The sequence below is a fragment of the Trachypithecus francoisi genome, unplaced genomic scaffold (assembly GCF_009764315.1).
Source record: "Trachypithecus francoisi isolate TF-2019V2 unplaced genomic scaffold, Tfra_2.0 Lachesis_group17, whole genome shotgun sequence".
Taxonomy (NCBI): domain Eukaryota; kingdom Metazoa; phylum Chordata; class Mammalia; order Primates; family Cercopithecidae; genus Trachypithecus; species Trachypithecus francoisi.
Window position 1 is genome coordinate 40,711,291 of NW_022681462.1, and position 18,814 is coordinate 40,730,104.

General features: G+C 46.9%; 2 protein-coding genes across 7 annotated transcripts; both read right to left on the minus strand.

Annotated features, from left to right (window-relative positions):
- Positions 1-564: 564 nt before the first annotated feature.
- IL1F10 (interleukin 1 family member 10) lies at positions 565-8,563 on the minus strand. Of its 3 annotated transcripts, XM_033175423.1 has the most exons (6): positions 8,493-8,539; positions 5,342-5,384; positions 3,674-3,733; positions 2,019-2,104; positions 1,575-1,702; positions 565-1,273 (listed from the first exon to the last, which is right to left on the minus strand). In XM_033175423.1, the coding sequence occupies exons 3-6, from the start codon at positions 3,703-3,705 to the stop codon at positions 1,061-1,063; spliced, it is 459 nt and encodes a 152-aa protein (XP_033031314.1). In that variant the 5' UTR covers positions 3,706-3,733; positions 5,342-5,384; positions 8,493-8,539; the 3' UTR covers positions 565-1,060. The 3 variants fall into 3 exon arrangements, with proteins under 3 accessions (XP_033031314.1, XP_033031313.1, XP_033031315.1); XM_033175422.1 differs by lacking the exon at positions 5,342-5,384 and having other exon boundaries at positions 8,493-8,563; XM_033175424.1 differs by lacking the exons at positions 5,342-5,384; positions 8,493-8,539 and adding an exon at positions 3,850-3,982.
- A 3,150-nt stretch (positions 8,564-11,713) lies between these two features.
- Positions 11,714-18,168, minus strand: IL36RN (interleukin 36 receptor antagonist). 4 transcript variants are annotated; one of them, XM_033175420.1, is made up of 7 exons: positions 18,042-18,168; positions 17,569-17,677; positions 17,343-17,398; positions 15,873-15,958; positions 14,543-14,670; positions 14,069-14,305; positions 11,714-12,638 (listed from the first exon to the last, which is right to left on the minus strand). In XM_033175420.1, the coding sequence occupies exons 3-6, from the start codon at positions 17,369-17,371 to the stop codon at positions 14,117-14,119; spliced, it is 432 nt and encodes a 143-aa protein (XP_033031311.1). In that variant the 5' UTR covers positions 17,372-17,398; positions 17,569-17,677; positions 18,042-18,168; the 3' UTR covers positions 11,714-12,638; positions 14,069-14,116. The 4 variants fall into 4 exon arrangements, with proteins under 4 accessions (XP_033031311.1, XP_033031310.1, XP_033031309.1 ...); XM_033175419.1 differs by having other exon boundaries at positions 11,714-12,635; positions 14,069-14,341; XM_033175418.1 differs by having other exon boundaries at positions 14,069-14,341.
- Between the last annotated feature and the right edge of the window lie 646 nt (positions 18,169-18,814).

Genomic DNA, 18,814 nt, shown 5'->3' on the forward strand with positions numbered 1-18,814 from the left:
AAAATCACAAGACTTGAGCTAGAATTTAAATTGTAAGCAGCCCAAGGCTTTGTCCCTGCGCAGAGGACACTGAGTTCTGCCTGGGGCTTCTTGGTTGTTTCTAGAGGCTCCATAGCAGACAGACTGGAGAAGAAGCTGCAGGTAGCCTTCTCAGAACTCACCAAGTCTCTTGCATCAAACACTGGACACAGGGTCGAATGAGGCTCTGTAGTAGTTTTTTTTTTTTTTTTTGAGACGGAGTCTTGCTCTGTCACCCAGGCTGGAGTGCAGTGGCCAGATCTCAGCTCACTGCAAGCTCCGCCTCCTGGGTTCACGCCATTCTCCTGCCTCAGCCTCCCGAGTAGCTGGGACTACAGGCGCCGCCACCTCGCCCGGCTAGTTTTTTGTATTTTTTTTTTAGTAGAGACGGGGTTTCACCGTGTTAGCCAGGATGGTTTCGATCTCCTGACCTCGTGATCCGCCCGTCTCAGCCTCCCAAAGTGCTGGGATTACAGGCTTGAGCCACCGCGCCCGGCCTCTGTAGTAGTTTTCTATGGCTACTATAACAAATTACCACAAACTTAGTGGTTTACAATAACACAAGTTTATTATTTTAGAGTTGTGGAGGTCAGAAGTCTGAAATGGGTGTTGCTGAGCTGAAATCCGGGTGTCAGCAGAGCTGTGTTACTTCTGGAGCCTATAAAGGAGAACCCTTTCCCTTGGCTTGTCCACGTTCTAAAAACCCCTGCATTTGTTGGCTCAAAGCCCCTGACTCCATCTTCAAAATTAGGAGCACGGTATCTTCCAGTCTCTCTCTGACTCTCCCTTCCTGACTCCATCTCACAAGGACCCTTGCGATTATACTGAGACCACCAGGATAACCCAGGATTGTCTCCTCATCTCAAGATCCTTAACATAATCACATTTGCAAAACCCCTTTGGCCATGTATGGTAACATATGCACAGATCTTGGGATTAGGATGTGGACATATTTGGGGGGACATTATTCTGCCTTCCATAGACCCTGAGCAGAATGAGCTTGATTTGTGGGCACCAGGCTGAAATACAGCCTCCTGTCTCCCTACCGGCTCTGTTCAAAGTGGAACTCAGTACGGGCCGAGGGCTCACTCTCCTTCGTGAGCTGTACTGGCTGCTGGGGCTCTGCCGGGCCACACAGGAACCAGCCAGGCCAGGCAGCAGCCTCGAGCCTGAAGGCAGAGCCTGAGCTGCTCTGGAAGAAGGTGAAGCGTGTGGCCTCTTCACCACCTTTGTACAGTTCCTCAATGTTCACATCCTGTGGGGGCAAGGTGGATGGCTGCAGAATGAGGGTGCTGATGGAGGTGCTAGCCCTGGAGGCTTCTGGGGCTTGGCCAAAGAAGGACCTGACAGGGCTGGGTTTTACCCAAGGGACTGCCTTCTGCAGATTCTAGAGGGCAAGACTCTTGGTGCTAGGTGCAGAGAGAGATGGTGGAAACCTGAGGGAGGAGGACATGTGGACCTGGCTGGGAATCCACAGATAGGCACAAAGATGCCAGAGCATCCCTGTGGCCAGGCCAGGTCTGCAGAGTCCCCTAGAATGGGGAAAGGCTTCTCACCTCCAGCTGTAGGGAAGGCCCCTCTCCTGTCTCCACACACGCCAGGCAGCGGCTCCCTCCCTGGATCCCCAGGAAGATGGGGACCTTGGTGCGGTCCAGGCCTCTGTTAGGAAGTATGCAGATCTTCTCTAGGAGGGAAGAGAGAGAAGAGTCAAGGGACAAGGGAGCCCCAAGTTGCAGGCTCTTTGCAGGTAAAGGCTCAGGCAGGAAGGAACTGAGCATGGGCACACCTGGCCTGGCCCTGCATGCAGACTGGAGGGTGAGCCAGGACATCTGCAGGAGTCATGCCCCCTAACTATGAGAGGCCACAGCTGCTCTCTGGCCCTTCTCACTGTCACTGGGGGTAGCTAGCTGCTGACCCTCTGCTGGAGAGGAAAGGGAAGAAGAGAAAGGAGGGCCTATGACAGATGGAGCATGGGGTGGAGGCCCCAGAAGCTCACTCACCTGCACAGCAGTTGTCTGCAACAGGATCTCCCACTAGGAGCTGGCCATCTCTCGTGTATAGAGCCTTCTGGTCTGCATATTTAATTCTGAAACAGTATGACAGTGCTGATGGCCCACTCCCTTTATGCACCACTGGCACCCAAGCCCTGCCACCTCCCTGCTCTGAATCACCAACTTGAGCATTTGGAGGATTTTCTCTCCTTCACAGGTGGTAAGAGGGGAATGATCACTCCCAAGAGCAGGTAAAGGCCAGGCCAGCTTTAAAGCAAGGAAGGTCTCCTGTGTTCGTGCTTTTCAGAGGCTGTGCTTCCTGCCTTGTCATGGCTTGGGGAGGCCTTCAGAGGAGAATGGAGAGCCAATGCCCTCTGACAGAGGGGTAGAGAAAATGTTTCTGGCTTCCTGAGAAACTTCTTAGTGAGGCTCAGATGACTTTAGGATATGGTGAACCTTATCTTAAATTTTTTGGGCCTTCCCTAATTGTTTATAAATGTTTATTCTCTTTAGTACAGGGATTAATTGAGTGTATACTGAAGTGTGAGTTGCTTTTCAGATATTTTAAAGACTTTAAAGTCATGCAGGTTATAACTCAGTCACCTGGCTGATTTCAAAGATGCCTGTCAGCCGCTGTCAGGGCTGGAGAGCTCTCATTAACCTTTTAGGGCGGAACCTCTGGACCAATTCCACCACCTTCAGGAGATTTTTCTATCTCAATAGCAGCTCATGATAATACTCTTAGCTAATGACTGTACGTGTTTAAAGCAGGTTCACTTGCACAATAAAAATAAACTTCCAAAAAGATCCTGGGCTTGCTAACTGGCATTTCCCCTCCCACCTTGACAACCCAGATGTGACAACTCACATGCCAGCAGCATTCTGTTTGGAGACCAGAACCCAGGTTAGTTGTCCTGAAGTGCTGACATCTGTTTTGTCATTTGTGTGCTTCCTATGTATGTGTCTTGCTTCGCAGCCAGGCTGTCATCTCCTTGAGACCAGGACTGCTCCCCACCCACCTTGTCCAGGATACAACCCTGGACATTACAGGGTCCATGGGAGGAGCAGAGAAAATGCATCCCAGAGTCCTACTTTGTTTTTCTTATGCCTCACCTCCTTCCTCAAAGGAGCTTATGACAAAATCACAGACAACAAAGTAGTAAAATATAAGGAAGGATGCAAATCTCAAATGAGATGAAATGTAAGTAAGTGTTAGAAGCCCAAACTGAGAGTAAAGGCCACAGGGACCACCATCAAGATGCTGTCATTGAGATTCAGAACTGTTTCTGAGATTTCAGAAAGGCGGATGGAGCGGCACAGAGGACATGAAGTCTGATTCCTGGCTCTGCTTTTTGGTAGCTGTGTGACATGGGGGAAGTTATTTACCCTCTTTAAGCCTCAGCTTCCAGATCTGTAAAATGGGGTTAATAACACTCCCTTATAGACTTTTTGGGACAGAGATGAGGCAGTAGATTGGCTGGCATCTTGCCAACATTCAGGAAAGAGCTGTTGCTACTGTGGTGATGATGAAGCTTAATTATGGGGCACTTGCAATTTCTAAGGTGAGAAGGAGCCTCATCCTCTGACTCAGCATTCCTTTCCTCTTCCCAAGTTATCCCCAGACCTCCTGGTTGGGAAAGCAGGGACATGCCAGGACAACTTACATGTAGTATCTCGCCATGGGGAGAGAACACATTCCTGCAGTCAGTGGTGTCTGGTTCTCGCTGATGGGGAGGAGAGAAGGGCGGTTACAAAAGGAGGCTGGGTGAAGCCAGAGGCAGACATGCTGGGGCTCAGAACCACTCAGCCACAGGCTGCACAGGTACCCCAGGTCATTCACCTATAATTGGCCTGCCAGAATCCACCAAGGCTTCCACCAACCCAGCAGGCTCCAGGCAGCTCTGCTTCTTCCTGACTGAGGCTATCCGGGAGCAAGTCCAGCCACCAGGGGTGTGAGCCTGGAACGTGTGTGCTTGCGCTGATTCTGAGAAACCGGAAAACAGATTCCCCAAATAGCTGAGCCACAACACTTCCCAGCCCTGAGAGTGGGGTGGAGTGTGCTGTAGCCTCCCTCACAGTTGGAGGATAAGCCCAGCTCAAACCCAGTCCCACTACCCTTTGGGCCAACAGGGCAACACACCCCTGCCCCAACTAGTCAAGGGTTAGATAACTACAGCCCAGAGTGAAAGAAGAGAGCACAACTAGAAGGAGTCTCCAGCGGCAGTGAGGCTGGTGGAGTCCCCGCAGAGAGTTGGAAAGCATCATTCCTAGCGACTAGAAATGCTTGGCGAAGACTGCTGAAAACAGCCCGTCCAAACTCCCCCATTCTGTTCCAGATGGAAAATGGCACTTGTGTTTTTGAGGGCGAACAATCTAAAGTGAAGATAGTGGCGCTGTATAAATGCCAGGCCACACAGCTTCACATGACTCTGCTCCTTCCCGATGGGTTATCCTGTCCTAGAGCTCTTCCCTAAAGTGATCATCCATTGGAAAGGCCAGTCCAGAATTTAGCATGGAATACCCAGAGCTAATCAGAAGCTGGAAATTAGCTCAGGAAAGTAATGCAAGTATGACTAGGGCTGAGGTTTACCGAGTAGATCTGATTCTCACCAAATAAGAAGGGAATAGAGAAGAAAAAATATAAGAAAGCAGAAAATGAGAGAAGTGAAAGGAAGAAGGCAGGTGGAAGAAAGTAATAGGGATCAGGGAGGAATAGAGTGATGCTGGGGGACCTTGCGGGGGCAGGTGAGGAGGAACAGGTGGGTGCTGAGGGCACGGCTTCCAACCACCTCAGCACTCAAGTTCCAGAAACAGGACTATAGCCAAGGTGGCTTTTAGTACTGGGTCTGCCACTGTCACTTTGGACAAGTCATTTTCTGTCCCCAGGCCTTGGGGTATGACTTTGAGACTTAGAGTGAAGGATAATAGGGACTGACAATTGCAAATTCTGGAGGGATGTTGGCACTGTGAATCAAAGTCTTACTTTGTGATTGCATGTGTTTCCCTTACTCTTAGGGAAAATAATGGATTGCCCAAATGTTTACTTACAAAAATGTTCACTGCATAATTTTTTACAGTAGTGAGAAGTTGAAAAAATCTAAATTTTCAGTAATAGATAATTGGCTAAGAAATTATGGTAAACTTCAATAAATAAGGATGTATGTGTCTGTTAAAGAAATTGTAGAAGCCTGTTTTATCACATAACATTTTTCAAAATATATTAGGTGAAAAATGCAGATTATAAATCAAGTATACATTATAATTCTATTTAAATCCACACATAGAGAGAGACACATACATAGAAACGTTACTCGTGTTGTTGCACCACTTACCTATGGCTTCATGAGTAATTTTTTGAACATATCAACAATTTTCCTGTAATGAACATAAATTTCCTTTGTAGCATCAAGTAAGTTTCAACATTTTTTTAATGAAGTGTTCAGTTAAAGTCATTTGCTCCTAAATGTACCTGCCCATCTGCATCACCTGGGGGACTCTGTATAATTACTATTTCCTGGGTTGAAGGTTCTAATTCAGTAGGACTCGGAGTGATTCCAGCAATCAGCCAGGCTGCTTGGGAACTGGTGTACTTTCATTCTTCACACTCATTAATACATATATAAACCACCTGCAGCCTTTCTTGTTAAAATACAGATTCTGATTTTTCAGACCTGGTTTGGGACCTGAGACTGTACATTTCAAATATGCAACCAGGTGATGTCAAATGCTGCTGGTTCCTCCTGGCCAGCACTTTGAGTCCTAAAGGACCAGACAGTCCCCTAATACAGACAACTCAACAGCGTCATGGTCTCAGTGTAAGCCCACTTGGTGATGGGCTTCCCTTGGCCAAACCACTGGGGCTTCTTTGGTTGTGGCAGTAGGACAGTGGGCAGTGTGGTAGCTGTGCCCAGATCTAGGTGGGGCAGACTAAGTGGAGGGCCCTGGGTGAAGCTGGACAGCAAGTTGATGACTCCCACTCTGGGTCAGTGTCAGCTCAAAGAGTTGGAAGAAATTCAGTGCTGGTCCAGTCCAGCTGGATCCCATGGGCCCTAGAAACCTCCCATTCTGGCACAGTCAAAATGTACAGTGTCTCTCCCAAAGGCTCCCCTATTCAGCTCCCTCTGCCTGGGTTCTGATAGATTGTGATGAAGTGAGTAGGAGTAGGAAGCTAGTGTCTGGTCCATTAGAGAGCTTGGGTCTTGGTGCTGAGCCTCTGCTGTGTGCCAAGTCCTTCCCAATGTGCCACATGCCTCATCCCCAAAGCTTCCCCTCCCTATTGTCCTCAAATGACTTTTCACTGAACTTCAGTCTGTATCCCTCTTTTCTTCCTCTCATTTCTCCCTGGACATGGCATCTGGCTCTCAGACCTCCTCAATTCACCTGTCCTGGCTCAAGTACCCCTACCAACTAAACTTGGGCTTTCCCCATGTTCTTTTGCAAAGCACACTGTCCTATCCTCCCCTCATTCTCTTGCATAGTATCTATGTGGGATGTTCTCTCCAAGACCAATATTAACTTCTGTGGAGCTAGATCCAAAGATTCTTTTGATTCCTTTGATATTTGGTCATTGCCTCCTTGGAACCCTTGACATTGAATGACTCCCTTCACACCTCTTTCTCCCATTGTAGATTTCACCTCCTTCTGGGACCACCCCTAAGGCTAACAAGGTCCTAAGCACTTCTATTTCATATCATATGAAGCTGCAATTCATTGACTTCTACAGCTGCAATGATCATCTTGGGCTAATGCTTCCCAAATGTAGACTGCACATCCCACTTTACCTCCTGCAGCCTACAGGACAGCTCACTTTGGACATCCTGCTGACATCCAAACACATATATTTAAGATTAAGTTAATTATCTTCTCCCAGCCCACACATTCCTCCCAATTTCATTTGTCTCATTGTCATAATATTCCTCTCACCAGTGATATTCAAAACCTGAGACTCATTGACAATATCTCCCACTTCTCCTGACTCAATGTCTAACTTATCAAGTCCCTATAGGTTCTTTCTTTAAAATACAACTTTGTGTTCTTAATCGCCATTACTACTGTACTTGTATTCCTGGTTTTTCTACCTTTCATTCATTCCAACCCATGTGAGGAATCTGGACCCACATTCTAAAGGCTTTTTTCACCACATCCCTGCCCAGCTCTAGAATCTACAGTGATTGACTATTTTGCTACCATTTGACTCTGATTTTCTTGTGTGATAGCATCTCACTTCTCCACGGACACCAAACCATGCCTCCTGGCAACATAATTCCTTTCTTATCTTCTCAGTGGAGATACTCACAGGCGTCCCATTGTTCTCCCTGCCTCAAAAGTCACCCCCTCTCATTGTCATCCATTCAGATCTTTTGATATTAAGATCACTGGAGATGGTATCAATATAGATGGGTTCAGTAACTAGTTCTATCAAATTAATTACCAGTGCAGAGTTACAGCTTAGACATACAGGGTTATGTCTTTTAACCTCCAACCCTCAGTTTCAGCATCTATAAATTAATGGGATTAGATTATGTGGTTATGAAGGTTCTTTCTAGGCCAAATTCATGGGATTAGATTAGGTGGTTTTGAAGGTTCTTTCTAGGCCAAACTATTTATAATTCCATGAGTCAGAGTTTAATGAATCTTTCCTTTACTATTGTAACTCTACTCTGAGCTCCTATTAAATTTTACTGTATTATTTATTGTTGTACATAAAGACATTTGTTTCCCTTATAAAAGTTAATAAGATCTTGAAGTCATGAAGCATGGCTTACAGCTCACTTGAAGCTCTCTCCAACCACCCTAATTGAAATACCCTGGTCCTTATGGCCAGGACATAGAAACACACACACAGCAGACTTTGACTGGAAAGGCTGAGTCCTAGACCTAGCTCTGCTACCAATTTATCTTGCCACCTTTTATCCCTGGGCCTTCAACTTATTATCATTGGATGGAAAGATTGAATAAGCTATCTTTCAAAACTGTTTTAAGTTTCACAATACAATTTTATGCAGAATTCTAATGATTGTATAAAGGATAAAGGGCACCTGCTTTGCTGACACAGGAAGCAGTGGAGACCTGCTAGTATTTCTCTTGCCTACAAAGAAGACACTGAGGAGCTCCAAAGGAGCAAAAAATCAATCAATAAATAAAAATTAAAAAAAAAAAAAAAAAAAACAACTCTTAAGCTTCCACCAAACACAGTTTGAATACCACTGGCCCAGATGATTTCTTTTGAGATTACTTTCTAAAGTCAATAGTTCTAAGTAGTTAAAAAATCTTGATTTGGCTGAACCTATTCCTTTTCCTCAAATCCCTTTATGTGCTCCTAAATGTTTTTGATGTCCCACCATGTTCTATGAGGGGAATATCTTGTTACCTAGACAGCTTGCCAGGAGGAGTGAAGGGATAGAGGGCCTATCAGAGATATTGACAGGAGAGAGCAGAAAAGAAAGCAAAAGAGAGAGAGAATACTGCCTGTCCATCACTGACCTGCAGATCCTGGGTGCCTGGAACCCTTATCCCTGGAGACTCCAACTGATTTCTCCAGTGCATTGCACTGTGTTTATATTCTCTGGTAAGGGTGGGTCAGGCCTGCACCAATCTCTATAATTGGCTGCAGGACATGAAGGAAGAAGAGCCTGGGGATTTCACAACGTCTTTGATACAGTATGAATAATAAGATGGTGGGAATATTAATGAGCATTTGTTGAAGGGGGAGAGAGTCATCCATAAAGCCTTGGCAGAAACAAGGTATGGGGCCCCTGCTCTGTACCTACTGTCATTGACTATGTTATTAGTGGGTTTGCAGCCAGATAAACAGTGCTGGGGGTCAGACATCTTTGGTGCCCCGTGAGGCTCCATCCCAGGCTTGAAGAGCTGGTGAATGCAAGAGAGTATGTCTGGAAAACCCAAGGACAGAATGAACTCTGATGCCTGAATCCAGGCTGTGGCCAGACAGCCAGAGTAAGAGAAGGGGCTGATAGCACTGTGAGTGTGGCTCTGTTTGGAAAGATGAGAAGGGAATCTCTGCTTTTCAGTGAGTTTAATTAGTTGGTACCATCTTGATGGGATAGAACATCTAAGGAAACCCAACTGCAAAGATACTGACCTCAGATTCACCCTGAGACTGAGCAGCCATCATGTGCCATAGGAAATATGACACACAGGAAAGAGCACACAGGAAAGAACACTCAGGTCTCTAATTGACATTACTTGACTCAATTCATCCATCCATCTACCGACCCAGCCACCCATCTGTTCATCTATCTGCCCATCTGTCCATTCTTCCATCCATCCATCATTCATCCATCCATCCACCCTTCTGTCCTTCTGTCCATCCATCCATCCATCCATCCATCCATCCATCCATCTATCCATCCATCACAAAGGTGGAAAAGCTTAGGTATAATGTTCTCTGGAAACTAACAACCTTATTGTAATTCTTCCTCTTTGGTCATTTGCAAAGTTCCACCAAGGACTTCTTGAGGAAGTGGGATAGGTGGGTCTAAGACTCAGATACGTACAGGATGAGAAATGAGAAAAGATGGGCAGAAATGGGACCAGATTTCTGCTTTCCGAGGCCAGTAATCATTCTTCTTCCACTCTCCCAATCTCTCACCCTTCTATGGGAAGAATTAAAGCATGAGTTACTATGTCAGGCAACCAATGAGTGTTTACCCAGCATTTACACTGCTGTGTGACAAAGACATTCAATACACACAGTCCCTGTTGTTAAGTAGTTTTACAGTCTAGCTGAGGAACTAAGTCATAAACACTTGAAAGGATAATTAAGAAGACCAGACTCTCTAGGCTGTGGGCTAAGGGCATGTTGAAAACAATAGTGTCAGAGAAGCTCCTTGGGCAAAAAATATCTTAAAATTGAAAGGACTTTAGGCCGGGCATAGTGGCTCATGCGTGTATCCCAACACTTTGGGAGGCCAAGGCAGGCAGATCACTTGAGGTCAGGAGTTCAAGACCAGCCTGGCCAACATGGTGAAACCTCGTGTCTACTAAAAATACAAAAATTAGCCAGACATGGTGGCATGCACCCATAGGCCCAGCTACTCAGGAGGCTGAGGCAGGAGAATCACTTGAACCTGGGAGGCAGAGGTTGCAGTGGGCCAAGATCTCACCACTGTACTCCAGCCTTGGTGACAGAGTGAAACTCCATCTCATAGACATGGAATCATAGTCTCCCTCCAATTGGAGAAATCTGTGCTATGGCATCCCTGAGAAATTTGTTAATTAGGCTCTGCCTCAACACCTCCAGGGTCAGCGATCACACAACCTCTTGAAGAAGCACTACCAATGTTTGTTGTCTTTGTGGTTAAAATATGGGGGTCATATAGGAAAAACAGCCTCCACATAATTTGCACCCATTGGTTCTGCTTGTGTGTTCTTAAATTACACAGAACAAGCATATTCTTCTACGTGGCAAGCCTTTAAGTGCTGGAAGAGGGCTCCCTGTGCATTGCTTTTTTCAGGATAATACCTCCCATGTTGTAGCCTCTTCCCTACAGCCTGACCTTGGAACATTCTCTGCTCCTCAGTGTCTGCAATTGTACAAACCCCGCATGATGTGAGTATCGCATCTCTGTAAATACAGGTTCAGACCAGTGATTTATAACAAAATTGCAGAAATCCAAAGCCACTAACTCTTTTTCATTTGTATGGTCATAATGTCCAGCCTGTACATTCCTGAAGGAGGCATTTTATATTCCTCCTTTTACTACTGACTTGTGTCAGCTCATCCTGGCTAAAGCTCTTCTGAGTTCTTTCATTCTACAAATGAGGAACCAACAAATTCAGGCTGGAGAAACCTTCAAGAATGAGGTGGAATTTAAGCTGCTCCCTTAAGGGTGGGCCTGTTTAGATGGGTGGAGAGGGAGAGAATATTCCAGGGTGGAGAAATAGTTTCCACATTATATACTCATTGTGTTTCCATTATGTGCCAAGCATTATGCAAGGTGCTGAGAGACGAACTTACATGTCCCTAACCTTAAGGTCATCCCAGGGGCCACAGACTCCAAGTTAAGGTACTACAGTGCAGGGAGGTGCACACAAAACATTGCCAGATCAGAGAGCTGGGGGGGTCTCAACTCAGTAAAAGCTTCTTGGAGAGGTGACATCTTAGCAGGGTATTGAAAGATGAGAGATTTATCTAGGCAGAGAGGATGGATGGAGGACCCAAAAGCAGAACAACACAAGTTCTGGGCCCATGGACAAACAGAGTGTGAACAGGGTCTGAAACACAGCCTGGCATCCGGAGCTCATGTCCTTGGCAGCCCTGAGAGGCCTGGGGTAGGAGCTGTGCTGCCTGTTGCCTGAGGACTTCAGTTGAATCTGGGCTGGAGCTGGCGAGGCCCATAGAGGCAGCCCCATCTGTCCCGGCCACCTCCTTGCTAGTGCCTCAGTGGACTCTCAACCTACCAAGCTGGTCCGACAGGTGAGGTGCAGGTGGAATACCTGGGGCTCAGATATGGGCTCCTCCTCTGGCTTCTGCTCCCATTCCCCAGGGTTTGGGTGGGGACACTGGAGTCGATTCCTGGCACATAAGACTAGAGGATCTCAACCTTGCAGAACCAGGTGATTCAACAAGTGTTGTATTATTAGCTTTTAAATAGAATATTTGGGTGAATGAAGGATAGTTGTTCATTGTGAGAAAGAAAATAAAAAGTATTGGAAAAAATTGCAATAATAAAACGAATGCATTTGTTTCTCTTTCTCTGCATATTAGTTATCTATTGCTGCATAACACATTAGACCAAAACTGAGCAACTTAAAACAACAAACTTTGATTATCTCACAGAGTCTCTGCTTCTAGGTTCACTCATGTGGTTGTGGGCAGGAGATGTCATTTTTTACCACATAAGTCTCTTTACAGGCCTGCTCATAGCATGGGAGCTAGCTCCCCCCAGAGGGAGTGAGCCAAGATAGATTGGGGGGCAGTGGGTGGCAGAGAGAGAGAGCTCAAGTAGAAGCTGCAATGTCTTTTATAACCTAATCTTGGAAGTGGCAGGCCAGCACTTCTGCCATATTCTATTAGTCACAAAGACAACTCTGGTACATTGTGGGAGGGGATACACACAGAATGTGAACACGAGGAGACAGGGATCATTTTAGCAGCTGAATTCGTTTTCGAGAGCTGCCATAACCAATTATCCTTGGTGGCTTAAAACAGTCGAAATTTATTCTTTCTTCATTCAGGAGACTAGAAGTCTGAGATTAAGGTTTCAGCAGAGCCGTGATCCCTCTAAAAGCTCTAAGGAAGAATTCTTCTTTGCGTCTTTCAAGCTTCTGATGGTTGTCACAATCCTTGGTGTTTCTTGGCTTGTGGCCGCATAACTCCAATCTCTGCCTTCGTCTTTACATAGTTTTCTTCCCTGCATCTCCTCTGTGTCTCTGTGTCCTCTCCTTGTCATACAAGGATACCAGTCATATTGAATTTAGGTTTCCCTTCATCCAGCATGACCTCGTCTTAACTAACTGCCATCTGCAGAGACTTTATCTCCAAATAAGCTCACAGACTGAGATTCCAAGAAGGATGTGAATTTGCAGGGGACACTCTTCAATCAGTACAGCAGTCTTCTTAGAGACTGGATCCCAAGCCTTGCAATCCCAGGGTCTGTGATCCTTCTAGGAAAGAATTACCAGATGATTTTTGTTCTTTAAGTTCCTTACCCAGGAGATCCCAGCCACACAAGCTCATCACAGCCTCCTCCTCAGTGGCTTTGCCGAGATCTGTTTCCTGATCACTACTACAACAAACCAGAGTAGCAGAGCTCAATTCAGTTTGAATTTTAACTCTGGGGAAGTGGAGGCTGAGGGCAATCAGAGATGATGTCTACTCTGGTTACCTCAAGATTAATTTCTTTTCTTGTTATTATACAAGCAATTGATCTTCATCGTAGAAAAATTAGGAAATACAGATAAATTAAAAGAATTAAAAGAAAAATCACCTATACTGCCACCACCCTGACATTGCTACAATTGAAGTAAACTCTTCCAGACCTTTTTTCTATGAAGCAATATATAAATAGGTATTTTTAAAATTAAAATAAATTGCAGACCGGGCGCGGTGGCTCAAGCCTGTAATCCCAGCACTTTGGGAGGCCGAGACGGGTGGATCACGAGGTCAGGAGATCGAGACCATCCTGGTCTACACGGTGAAACCCCGTCTCTACTAAAAAAAATACAAAAAAAAAGAAAAACTAGCCGGGCGAGATGGCGGGCGCCTGTAGTCCCAGCTACTCGGGAGGCTGAGGCAGGAGAATGGCATAAACCCGGGAGGCGGAGCTTGCAGTGAGCTGAGATCCGGCCACTGCACTCCAGCCTGTGCGACAGAGCGAGACTCCGTCTCAAAAAAAAAAAAAAAAAAATTAAAATAAATTGCAATATATGCCACTTTGTAAGTTGCTCTTCTCAGTATGTCACTTTTTCATGGGAATAGAGACCAGCATCTGGGATTTTGATTGTATCTTGGGTTTTTAAAAAAGGATCGGCATGATCTGCTTATTTTTTATCTTCTGAGCTCAAGCCATTTCCTCTGACATTACCACCTCCTCAGGCCCACAGCAAGAGGATGAGGGTAGAGATAGAAAAGGTAGCATATGACAGTGTCAGGATTAAAGGAAAGGGCGTGGGGCTGGGCCGAGGGCCATGGATCCCTAACTCTATGACCACCTCCCTCTCCTGCACAATGGTGAGTGACAAGACTTCATATGGAGAGCTACTGACCCTGTAAGGCTCAACCGGGGACAGGTTGGCCTGTGGGGCTCAGGGTAACACTGGTCAGTTACCATTAAGCAGGAATGATTCCCACCACTCCTCCACCCAACCCCCATAGAAATATTTTCATATTATTCCCAGTTTACCCCACATGGTTTTTACAAGGTTCCACAGCAGTAGCACCATCCAGCAGGGGAGGACCGGGGACTGAGCTCCAAATCTCAGAATTTACCCAAACTGGGAACCAGAAGAGAAGGTGGCCAGGTGCCCAGTGAGTCAGAGGTGGGGGTCCTGAGAGCAGAGAGAGTGATCGTCCGCCATGGGTCTCCTCCACTCACCCCTCACCCGAGCTGGTCTGCCCAGGGAGTTCTGGGGGGCATATTGCCCTAGTCACACTGCTGGAAGTAGAAGTCTGTGATGGGGGCATTCCAGCCGGCATTGTCGGGAAGCTGGGTGAGTCTGACAGGCTGATCAGCTTCAGGCACCGTGCACAGGAACCAGCCCGGGTAGGCGGCCGACTCGAAGCTGGAGGTGAGCCCCATGTCCCGCCGGTAGAAGGTGAAGCTCTTGGATTCCTTGGCACCAAGATAGAGTTCCATGATGTTCACTGGCTGCCAGCAGAGGAGGGCAGGGCAAGTGAGGGCAGAAGCAGGGGCAGAGGGAGGGCTGGCCAGGGTCTTTAGGGAGGAGGCAGAGCTGCCATCAACAGAATCCCGCCAGGGTGTCCCACAGCACCAGGGCTGTGGGCTGCCCAGCTTCACTGGGCTCAGCATCTGTGGCTCAGTCCCCAGTGAGGATGCCCCAAGTCTCACCTCTAGTGTTAGAGTCGGTTCCTGCCCCGCCCCACATGACAGGCACTGGCTTCCACCCTGGACGCCCAGGATGACGGGGGACAGGCTGGCATCCAGCCACCGATTGGGGACCACGCTGATCTCTTCACCTGTGGGAAGGAGGCCAGATCAGGGCCCTGGATGCTCTTCCCTCCTTCTGCCACTGGCCTGGGCTCTGGGGCACAGGACTGCTGTGAGATGGCCTGCTCCCAGCCTGGGCAGAAGGGAGGCCTCTCGGCAGCTGTCATGACGTGGCCTCTCCAGTCCACTGGCCCAGAGCAGACATCAAGGCATGGAAGCACATTGTACCACCTCCACCCCACCCTCTAGTTCAGGGTCAAATCTTCAAGCCTCTATACCCCTAGATAGATGCAACTCACTCCTTTAAAAAGGTCCCTTGGGTCTCAGGCCTTTTTCTGAAGCCTGTCTTGATGAGCCCCCATTTGAAGTTGCTTGGACAACTTTCTACACCCTGTGAGGCTGCTGAGAGCAAAAGAGGGTCTCATCCCTCTCTGTACATCCCCTCACCACCCACATACATCAGACATGTATATGCACACCCAAATACACACACAGATACATGCATGCATACATATACATATACACACACATGCTCACACATTCATACCTGCATTCACACATACACGGTTATGCACAGATACATTTATGCACACATATGCTTACACATATATGCCTGCACGTACACGTACATACACCAGTAAGCACACACATACACATATGGCCTAGCTGAATATCTACCTGGCATCTGTGCTCAGCAAATGTGCGCCAGGTGGGCAGGTGTGAACTATTTTAGAGAGGGACCTGTTGCAGTGCGTGGGGCAGAGTGAGCAAGCAGGAGGTCCAACAATGCCACCTGTTCTCTGGGTCCCTCCACTCTGAGTGACTGAGGACCTTCAGAGAGCAGAGGGCACCCAGGGTGGAGAGGCAGAAACTGACTCCCATGTGGGAAAAAAAGGTATACAGAGTTTACTTTAGTTCTCTGCTTGGTACTGGCTTCCAGGGAATGCAATGCTTGACCTAAATCCACCTGTAAGGGAATGACAAGACAAGCCTCTTGGAAAACATTCCCACTTCTGCATAGAAGCTCCAGGTGGCCCCAGAGCCTGTGTCTTCACTTTGCTGAGAGGTGTGGTATTTTATTTGCCTTTGCTTAGAGGCTGGTTTATGCTGCCCGGATGCCTGGGCTCTGTAGGCCTGTGCTCATCTTTATGACTATTCTAAGCCCTCTTCAGGCCCCCTTCCCTCAGAGTGTATAGAGACCAAGGAAAGTGGGTCATGTTTCATCACCAACCTTTAATGACCTTCCCTGCATGCAGCCCTCCAGCTAGAAGCTGGTTATTATGCAGATAAAGAACCTTCAATGCCGAGTCCTTCATTCTGAAACATCAGGAAGGGGTGAGGACTACATTAGGGGGAGGGTGTACACCCCAGCATGCCTTCGGCCCAGAGAACACCCTGATCTCAGGCATTTTGTCTCTCTTTCTTCCTACCGTGCCAGAAGTAACAGCACAGCCTTCTCTCCCAGCCCTGCTGGGCTCATGCCCTACCAGGAGGATGACCCCACAGTCTCCCACTGGAGTCTGTGGTTTGCTTCTTCACCCTATTCCACCTTTTCTGCCCCAACCCATCTCCTATTGGAAGAAAAGCTGCACAGTGAGTCAGAGCCCTAGGTTCTCGCCCCAGCTCTGCCTCCAGTGCTGCTGAGTCGCAGCAGACAACTCTCTCACCCACTCTGGGCCAGAGCCTCCGCATTGCTACACTAAGATGATGGGTTGGATAACACCCAAGCTTCTTCCAGATTAAAGCCTGATTCTTCAGTTCTTCAAGATACATGTATTTCTATTTGGCCATATATTCCTTACTAAGTGAGGAGTTTCTTTAAATTTAAATTTCTTTTATTTTACTTTTCAAAGTTGTTTCTCATCTATGAACTCAGTTGACTTCCTGACATCCTATAAGGAGAAAGATGTATCCTAAAGTGGGTTTCTCCAAAAGTTATATGGGGGAAAAGGATGCAGTAAAAAATTGGGTCGATGCATGGCTAGATATGATTCAACAAGTTGCCTTACTTCAGAAAGTCTCAGAGTCACTCATATGCTGAGCTGTACTGTGGTTCTCTTATGAGAGGATGTAGAAAGGAGAATTCCCTGCATTTACTTGATCAGAGAGCTCTACTGTGTAAAGCATCACTTGGATGCCTCTATGGGACTCCTCTAATAGAGTCCCATAGAACACATTGTGGGAAGTGCTTTATTAGACTGAGAGAAAGGACCACTCTCATCCTTTGTTGTAAAGCCCAGAGCATGGCAGAGTGTCTGACTTGGTACATGCCAGTGGGTGGACAGACTGACTGATGGTCATGGTTTTGTTTTATTATTATCCCCTAAGAGCAGCAGGGCAGTAGGGGCACAAGAGTGGGTGAGCTGACATTAATTCGCTGTGCTGGGGGTCAATGGCAGAGCTCTGAGCTGGGATCCTGGCTCCCTTTCCCACCTTGGATAGACTTGGCTGCAGCTCTAGACTGGGTGGTTCACTAGTCCCCCTTAGCATCAGGGAACCCTTGTGAGATGGCTTGCCCCAGTCCTGGCCCTGTTTGAAAAAGGCTGGGAAAACTTCTCTAAGAGCAGTGAGGTGCTAGTCACAATTTCCCAGCTGCAATGGCAGCCCCTCCCTTCCTCCCTCCTGCTCGGAACTGGACAAGGGGTCTATCCAGAACTCACTTCCCCCAGAGGACCTCCAAACCAGGGCCTCATACACTCACCGGAAGCACAGCGCCCCACTCAGGACCATCTTGAGCTCTACAGGGTGTAGACTCCCCTATTTTGGAATAAACAACAGAAAATCATGGAGAGAGAGGCTGAGTTGGCTGGGGTCTGGGGAGCAAGCAGCCGCACCAAGCCCCCTGGCACGTGAACAGCTTCCACAGAGCAGATTCTGGGTCTGGGATAAGGAGACAGCTCCGGCCCCACCAGCACCCTAGAACATACCTCAGAATGTTCCTTTCTCCTGGCGGGAACTGTGGAGTCTGCTTGTTCCTGCAAGGATGCCTCAGCCTTTTAAGTAAGGCCTAGGGAGGGGCCCTGAAACTGCCAGGACCTGAGGAGGAGCAGGATTTCCAGTGTGATTTCATACCACCCTAAGTCGCCAGAAACACTTGCTCCTCATTATCTGTTGTGGGGAGGGAAGCTTCTGGAGACAGTTCCTTCCAGCAATTTCGAAGAACTTCCTTGAGGCTTTCCAGCTCTTTGTGAGCATTCGGCTTTTGCATCTCAGGAGCTTCCAGACCCTAAGAGTCAGTGTCCATGGCAGCTCAAGGAAAGCATGACTTTCTTTCCCCCCTGCCTCTCTCCCTTTCTTCCTTCTCTCCATCTTTCATTCACTCACTCCCTCCCTCTCCCCTTCCTTTCCTTCTTTCCCTCCCCATTTCCTCCCTTCCTCCCTCATTCCCTTTCTTCCTTACCTTTTTCACTCCTTCCTTCACTCCTTCCCTTCTCCCTCCTTCCTTCCTCTGTCTTTCCTGCCTGCCATTGCCAGGCCTACGGGAGATGCTGGAGGTGGGACTCTCCTGCTTAGGGAATATTCAACCTACATGTTCATTGTAGAAAAACCTGAAAATCCAGATCAGCCACATTGAAAAATATGAATACTTGTCTTTTGTGAGTGCATCATCAGAAAACCAATGACAACACTTTTTCCTCCCCACACATACACATGTAACTATAGACAGCTTTCATACAACAGATTCACAAAACCTATACTTTTTCCAACCTCATTTTTTCATGTAGCAAAATATCTTTCCATACTAAATATGAATAATGACATGCTTGAATAGCTGTATAGTATTTAATTGTATCACTGTAACATTATTTATTGAAATCTATCCACTGTTAGTCTTTTATATACTTTTCTCTTTCTTTGCTATTGAATATCATGTTGTGACATCTTTGTATTAACATCTTTGCTCATGTATCTGATTATTTCCTTAGAAAGTAAAATCTAGCTCATGCCATCTATAATTCTGTAAGTGATCTTTCCTGAATACCTAATTGATAAGAGAATATGTAATTGTGAAACAGTTAATGCAGTTTAAATACCTCCATGCACTCTCTGTGATGGATCTGAAACAAAGGTAAGAGTCCATGCACAAATAACAATTTAATTATATCTTGAATAACACGGATAACTATTTATTAATAATTTATTGTTAAAGCATACATTTTAAAGAAATGGTAT